An 8246-nucleotide genomic window follows, 5' to 3' on the forward strand; every position below is an offset into this window, starting at 1 on the left:
TAGTCAAACTGCGGCCCTCCAGATGTCCATGGACTACAATTCCCAGGAGCCCCTGCCAGCAAATGCAGTTTGACTACCCCTGTCCTAGTCCATTGCTTTAACTACCACAACCACACTGGCTCTCAATTCACTTAGGTTAAGATTATATTATTGGCACTAAATCCAGGCCCCGTGTTGGACCAAGTTGTGAAATTGGAGCTGCAGCACCTGAATGGGCTCTTCCATGGAATTCAATCAGTTCCTTCCCTCACAATTTTCTCAGTGCTAATGTTAATTAGCCCCACCAAACTTTACTTAGAGCTGGTTCTGACCATCTTCAGGGCTCCAACCCCTGTCAGCCTTTAAACTGCCACCTCTGATATCATTCCTTGCATGCCCCAGGGTTGGATATACCTTTTTCAATAAAGAAACAGATAGATAAATTGAGTGTTACCGTTGCCAGCTGTGAGGCAAGGGAGGAGACAGCAACCAAATACAAGGAAGGCCTGGAAGGTGAACATCTCTCCTCAGCAGGGTGGCAAATCTGTGAAAAGATGCCTGGTGCCCTTCACTATATAATCTCCATTTGGCCTCTCCCTTTATTATCATTGCCAACCAAAAGGGGCATTCCTACCTCCTGGAAGCACAATAGCAAAGAAATGTCTTTTCTCCCTCTACTCTCTGCCAAATTGCTCTGGCTCCCTGCCATGTGATCCAGATGCTGCCATGTCACCACGGACCAGTGGCTGCGGGTGAAATGATAGAATGGATGGTGATCCCAAACTTCACATAAAAGCTACCATAAGTTATTCTCTAGCTAGGCCTCAGTTCAGCCTTTGGTTATGAACCATGGACCAATAGGAAATGAATGGAAGATGGATAAAAGGCAGTACTTCTTCACTCAACAAGATTCTGGGATTCACTGCCATTGGCTGTAGTAATGGCCCCTCAACTTAGGGGACTGGAGAGATTCAGGGAGGAGAAGTTCATCGATGGCTACTAGCCCTGTGGCACCTTCACATCCATAGGCAGTCAAACTGTGACTGCTCATGCTCTGAGGAAACATCAGGGGAAGACCTTGGCCTCTGTGCCCAATTTAGTGGCTACTAAATCTGTAGGTTTGGTAGACACAGACTCCAAGTTCTTCAAAAACACAGTTCTTTATTCAATCCAAACACTAACCAAATACCAAACAAACAACTGGCGAAAACACGGACTTATATACAGTTTGGGGAGCCTACCAAGAGCCCTGATTGGCCCTTAATGTAGACCTCTGTTTGGTTCATCAAGTCAAAGAATTAGAGCCTCTGACTCATCCCCTTTAAAAGCCCTCATTTGCATGGCAACTCAAGCTAGCACCAAATTGTCTATATACATAACAGTGGCTTTCCAGGGCAGCTGGTTAGTCTTTATGTGAACCAGGACATTGGACTGCATGGACCACTAGTCTGAACCACCAAAGCCCCTCTTATTTCTTTGAGCAATTCAGAGCCAAAAAGTCACATAATGTGCCAACCCAACATAAGAATGCAAATTCCATTAGGTTACCCATCAGAAAGCTCAATGAAGAAGTCCTCATAAAACCGCTGGATAAGAGATCAAGACTTTGTTTTTTCTTCATTAAGTCGTATAATGTCATATTCTTCCTAGACAGAGTTTATTGTAACAGGCACCAGGGGCTCTCCACAAATATTTCCCACTATCCCTTTGGTTTCACCATCTTTTAACCAGAATGTTGTAAGTTCCGTAGTGTGGTAAACTCAGGGCCCTCAGGGACTTTACACAGTTCCAGGGGGCCTGCAAGATAGAGCTGTACTGCCTGGCCTTCAGTTGAGGCAAGGAAATAACACCTTACAGCCCAATCTCCAATGAAATCCCTCCACACGCTGACTAACACCTCAGAACAGTTTGAATTATCAAAAGGAGGTGAGTTTTTTTAATGTGTTAAAACTTCATTTTTGTAGGATTGTTTTAAGTCCTCTTGTTACCCACTCTGAGCTGATGCAAGATACAAGTAAAAATAATTATTATTATTATTATTTAAAACACAGAATGCTTGCAAGTGTGTAAAAACTTATTCACTTTCCTTCCACCCTCAGGAACAGCAGCAGCCACCAGCTAGTCCAGACCAACACCCTACTGATCTTGGCCTGGGGGCGGGGGGGGTCAAATAATTTCCCCTGCAGGTTAGATCCAGCAGTAACACGGTCTTCCACAGGAAGAGGAAATTGTATCAGGAGGCCCAGATGGAAAAATTACAACTAACCTGACAACACAAGCCAACTCTTCTGGGTTGCCAACTCCAGTTTGGGAAATTTCTAAAGATTTGGCGGTAAAGTCAAGAGAGGGCAAAGTCTGGAGGGGTAGGCAACACAGTGGGGTATAAAGCCATAGAGTCCTCTTTCCAAAATGCAACAGACTGGAACAGGGAAATAGCCTCAGGGTACAGATCTGTTCCTGGCCTGGTCCACCTCGACTCCAAGGTGGGTGGGAGAGGCAGGCCACCTGCCCTGCTCTAGCTCTGCCCCTCCAAAAGAAAAAGGAAGGGAGGGGGTGTCTGCCTGCTAAGCCAGCCTCCTTTTTCCAAGTCCTCCCCCAATGGTTTGGTAGGGGAGCATCCCCTATGTGGGGCTCAGGTGGGCTAGCTAGTTTTGTGGAGTCTTTTGTGCAGGGGGAAACTTTCAAGACCTGAACACCCAAACACAACTTTAATGGCAATGGGGTGAAATTTCAAGATGACCAGTAACTGTTTACATGTGTTAGGTTTTCAGTAATCCTTTATTTGTGACAAATTAACAAGACAAAAAAAATCAGAAAATTCAATTTCAGTTTATTATATTTTGATCTAAAGAATTGTCATACATAGTCTATAGAGTTCTTGGCTCTGCACCTATTTCTTAGTCCCATTTTTGTATTGTGGCCCATTGTACTAGTCTGGATTATGGTCAGTTTTCTCATTTACCTGCTTATGGTAGGAGACCTCCATGCAATTCCAGCCCTTGGCTCAGATGCTCAGATGACTGGCAGGGAGAATCTGGATATGGGGGTAGAATTCTCTCTTTTTTTTAAGTCCTCAGCCTCACCCACCCCACAGGGTGTCTGTTATGGGGAGAGGAATGGGAAGGCGACTGTAAACCGCTTTGAGCCTCCTTCGGGTAGGGAAAAGCGGCATATAAGAACCAACTCTTCTTCTCTTCTTCTTCTTCTTCTACTTAAAGGAAGTTCTGGCCATAGAATTCCTAACAGTTCCTAGAGCTATGCAGAAGTGGGAAGCTCTAATGATCTGGCTATCGATTTTTGGGCAATTGCTAGAGCTACTCCTGTCACTTCCATGTAGCTCTAGGAATCATCGGGAAATCTATGGTCAGAATTTCCATTAAGTGTCCAAGAACTTACTTTTCTTTTTAATTTTTATCCCCATCAGCAGGCAATGGCTGTAATTTCCTGAAGGTCTCGCACCAGAAGCAGGCAGGTAGGAACCCTGTTCTTGCCAGAATTCCCCATGACTCATACAATCAATTTCCCTCCCTCAAAATTCAGCTCTCTCATTCCTGCCTCATTTTGCTTCATTCATGGGCCAGACAGAGACCTCCTTCAAATACTTTACGGATAATATTCCAGTGGATGCCGAGAAAGTTCCAGAGTGGCTTGACTGACACACCAGCTTAGTAGAAATGTAGTTTCTTTTCTTGAAATTCATGAGGTGAGGGAAGTCAATGCGTTCCAACTTCACTGGTTTATTGGTCAGAAAACAAAAAAGGGAGTAAAAAGTGGGGTATTCTTGCTTGTAGAAGCCAAGCTGCTTGATGTGCCAGAAACTAATAAATCACCTCTTCAGAAACCTTACAGAATAATTAAAAAATTAGGCCCCTGCATACCATGTCCCAAACCAGCCATATTCCCATTCAGCAAATGAAGGTGACAAATGGGTATTGGCATTCCAGTGTCCTCTCCCCCACCGCACACAAGAACTGCTATTGTCTCATGTACCTACTGTGGGATGCAGTACAGCAGCATGTCTCAGCTCCATCTTCCTAAGGCACAATCTAACTTGAGAACCATGAGTCTCTCCAGATAATGGCACAACAGGCTTTCTGTTATGCTTGGGAGGCAGTGCAAAGACCCCTTGATTTTGCAACCAGGCAACCATCTTAGAACATCCCACAGTTAGGTGTTTGGACAAGAAGAAGTATTTTTTCTTTTTTTTCTTTTTTTGATGACCCATATACCATCTCTTATCACTGGAAGACAAAATCAAAAAACTCTGGTTCACTTACTTTGGCCCTGTCATGCAATCCAACTCAATGGAGAAAGCAATTATGCAAGGACTAGGAAAAGAGCCCATTGTAATTCCAATACAATGGGCGCTAGAATGGGAAGGGAAGGGTAGCAAGGAGAAAGGGCAGCAAGCAGAAAAGGAGCAAACCTTACTGGAGGCGTCATTGAGGGCTGGCGGGCGGCGGCGGGGCATCCTGGGCTGGGTGGAGGCGGCGGCGGCGGCTAGCTGGAGGCGGCGGCGGCCATCTGCGGAGGTCGGCGATGTTTGGCGGCGGCCATTTTCGGCGTCAGCGGCTGGCTGACGGCAGCGGCGGAGGATCTTTTCGGCCATTTTCGGCCATTGTCGGCGGCGGTGGCTGGCTTGCTGGCGGCGGCGGCTGGCTTGCGGCGGCGGCCATTTTCGGCGGCATCGGGGGCTGGCTGGCGGCGGCGAGGGCTGGCTTGCGGGGGCAGCGGCTGGCTGGCGGCGGCGGCCATTTTCTGTGGCAGCGGGGGCTGGCTGGCGGCGGCGAGGGCTGGCTGTGGGCGGCAGCGGGTGGCTGGCGGCGGCGAGGGCTGGCTGGCGGCGGCAGCGGTTGGCGGCTTGTTTGCGTCGTTTGCGGCTGGCTGGCAGAACGGACGGGAGTCCCCGGCAGCCGCACGCTGCCCAGCCGCTGGGGGCTCCCTGGGCGGCGGCCTGACTCTCGCCGCGTCAGGCCGCCTCCCAGGGAGCCCCCAGCGGCCAGGCAGCGTGCGGCTGCCGGGGACTCAGTAGCCGGCGGCCTGACGCGGCGGGAGGCGCTTCGCGCCTCCGGCCGCGTCAGGCCGCCGGGCAGGGAGCACCCGCCAGCCGCGCTATGCGCGGCTGGCGGGTGCTCCCTTGCCAGCGGCCTGACCCCTCGGGAGGCGCTTCGCGCCTCCCGAGGCGTCAGGCCGCCAGCCAAGGAGCAACTGCGAGCCGCGCTGCGCGCGGCTCGCAATTGCTCCAGCAAGGAATTGGAGGGACCAATCGGCAGGCGCTTCGCGCCTTCCAAGGGCTTACTCTTTTATTTAGTCCGTGGTGCCCGTGGCGCCACGGGCGGTGTACAGATTGGTCAGTGGAAAATGGAAACCAGGCCAACAAAGAACACGGTGGTTAGATACGATCAAAATGGACACTGGCCAGGGCATCATACAACTAAAAGTGGTGCAAGATTGAAAAATATGACAACACTTGATCCATAGGATCACCAAGAGTCAGAAATGAAAGAATGGCTATCGTGATCATCCCATCCTTCCCTTCCCCTTGCATCTCTTGAATCTTCCTCATGGCCTGCTGTATCCCTATGGTACAATTGGCCATATTGAGTGGTTTGAGCTCTCACCTCTTCCAAACTTGCCAAAATCATGGTGGTGGATGGTCTGTTAACCTTCTTCTACTTATGGTTCCTGGTCTGTATTGGAAAATACTATAAACTTAGTGGAGTTGAAAGCCATATCCATGCCCTTCCCAAGGCCTATGTTATAATACAGAAGGATTAAAGTCTGAAAGATTAATAGAATCATAGAGTTGGAAGGGGTCACACAGGCCATCTAGTCCAACCCCCTGCTCAATGCAGGATCAGCCCAAAGCATCCTAAAGCATCCAAGAAAAGTGTGTATCCAACCTTTGCTTGTAGACTGCCACTGAAGCCATAATTCATCCCGAATACAGTAGTGAAGAAAACAGCATGGTAACCAGCCATCCAATGATGAGCAAAGAAATCTGCCAGCTTCTCCTTACTTCGGGTTGGCTCCAAGTAGCTTTTCTCTCTCAAGCTCATCTTAGTGCTCTCCTTACTACTACCATGGTTCCAAATGGCTTTTGTTTATTCAGATCTATGATATAGCATTTTGGGATGGTCAAAGTGGATAGTTCCTTCCTCTTCTACCAGCAGACAAGCTGGTTGAATATAACTGTTGGTCCCTGAGTGCTTCACTTTTTATTGGTCACACTCTGTATTGTATCTACTCACTTTTGTGGTTCAAGAAAAACTTTGTACCCTGACCAGGATAGCCCAGGAAAGCTCAACCCCATCACATCTTGGAAGCTAAGCAAGACCAATCCTGTCTAGTGTTTGGATGAGAGACCTCCAAGGATTTGGGTGGTAGTTCCTCCAACGAACACTGTCATGAAGTTGAGGCAGGAAATGGCAAACCAGCACCAAACATCCCTTGCCTGCCTGCCAGACTATACTTCACATGCCATATGATAGATAAATAAATGTGGTCCAAGGGCAACCAGATTTGCCTCATTCCTAAGACCTTGTCCTCTAACTTGACAGGTGGTACATCAGACAACACATGACATTCACTTCAGGACACCTCAATTCTACTTGTTACAAAACATGTACAGTGTGGGGACTTGCATATGCTTGACTTCTTTGTTCCCTTTGGGCAGGTCCTTAGTGTACCTGCAGGAAGTTCTGCTCTCACATCTATGAAGTGATTCATGATTGCTTGACAGTGGTATGCCATTGTTCTCTGGTGGCTTTTAGCAGTGGGAGGTATCTGGAAGCAAGCCAGCATGCACAACCCCCTGGCACTGGTTTTAACTTTAAAAATTCCAGCACCTAACCAATTCCTTGTGCACTGAGGGACTCCTGATTCTCATATGTGATGCCAGAGTGACATCTCATGCAAATACAGATCTTTTTCAGTTACCACAAAATGGGTGAGCATGAAGTGGGAAGAGGTGGTAGAGTCCTGAGCTGGCAGAGTGGACCATACCACTTCCATCTCAGATGACCAATGCCATTATTTAATACTCCTTTGTGTTAAAAAGCTATTCTGGCAACTTTGCGCTGAGAGCCAGCTGGGCATAGTGGTTAAGACCAATAGCCTCTAATCTGGAAAACCGAGTTTGATTCCCCATTCTTCCACATGCAGCCTGCTGGGTGACTTCAGGCTAGTCACAGCCCTGATAGTGCTGTTCTGACCAAGCAGTCTTGTCAGAAGCTCTCTCACCCTCACCTACCTCACAGGGTGTCTGTTGTGGGGAGAGGGAGGGAAGATGATTGTAAGCTGCTTTGAGACTCTTTCAGGTAGAAAAAAGTGGCATATAAGAACCAATTCTTCTTCCTCAGTAATATCAGGGCTCTCTCAGCCTCACCTCCCTCACAGGGTGGGAAGAGGAAGGTGACTGTAAGCCGCTTAGAGACTTCAGGTAGTAAAAAGCAGGGTACAAACACCCAGCTTTTTCTCTCTTCTTTTCTCCCTGGTTGGATAGTTGCAAGGAGATATTCAAAGACTATTTATTTGCTTACAGACAATATTTACATCCTGCTGAACTTGGTGGCAGGCTCTCAATGTTACATACATCGAGCGCCATCTGGAGGTCTTGAAGTGTGATGTGGTGTAGTTTATAGCATTATGCGCTTATCTTATTGGGTTGTAATCAGCCAGGTTTTAAAAATTCAAATTTGTTCTATTCTCTTCCTTACTATAGCCCCACCTATGCATCCCAAAGGCCCCACACTCCCCACCACAGCCCTTTCTGAAGGTGTGCCCCCCTTCCTTCCTTTTTCACCAGCAAAAGTGTTGGTTGGATCCAGCCCATTGTTCACCATTTTAAGATGTTTTCTAGAACAGATGTTTTCTAGAACTTTCGTCTGAAGAGGGGTCAGTTCCATGCACCAGAATCCTAGATCCGGGACACTAGGGCCAATCCTGCTTAGCTTCCAAGAGTGGGCTAGTCTGAGCTAACCTGATCAGGACCCAGGCTCTACAGGTATGCTAAAACAACTCTGAAATGGGTCAGTGTTTCATGCCATGGGATGTTGCTTTCTAACACAACACTTTGTTTTGGCCCACAGAGTAAATTCACTTTCCCATTGCTTTTTAGAGAGAAGGACCGCTTGTGTGTTGTGTGGTTTGTGTGAAGATTATGTGAGCTTTCCATGTGGTCTCAGGGGTTACATTGAGAGCAGATAACGCTTCCAGAATGATACAACACTACTGACAACCGGATCAAGTTAGGCACTTTATTCCTC

General features: G+C 47.8%; 1 protein-coding gene across 1 annotated transcript in view; it reads right to left on the bottom strand.

Annotated features, from left to right (window-relative positions):
- LOC143825514 (uncharacterized) overlaps positions 1–534 on the bottom strand; it is a 47251-nt gene extending 46717 nt beyond the window's left edge. Inside the window, exon 1 of the mRNA XM_077313541.1 lies at positions 434–534. Within this exon, the coding sequence (XP_077169656.1) occupies positions 434–500 (67 nt within the window). The 5' untranslated portion in view covers positions 501–534. The remainder of the gene's footprint in view (positions 1–433) is intronic.
- Positions 535–8246: the final 7712 nt, after the last annotated feature.

Source organism: Paroedura picta, chromosome 16 (genome assembly GCF_049243985.1).
Source record: "Paroedura picta isolate Pp20150507F chromosome 16, Ppicta_v3.0, whole genome shotgun sequence".
NCBI lineage: Eukaryota > Metazoa > Chordata > Lepidosauria > Squamata > Gekkonidae > Paroedura > Paroedura picta.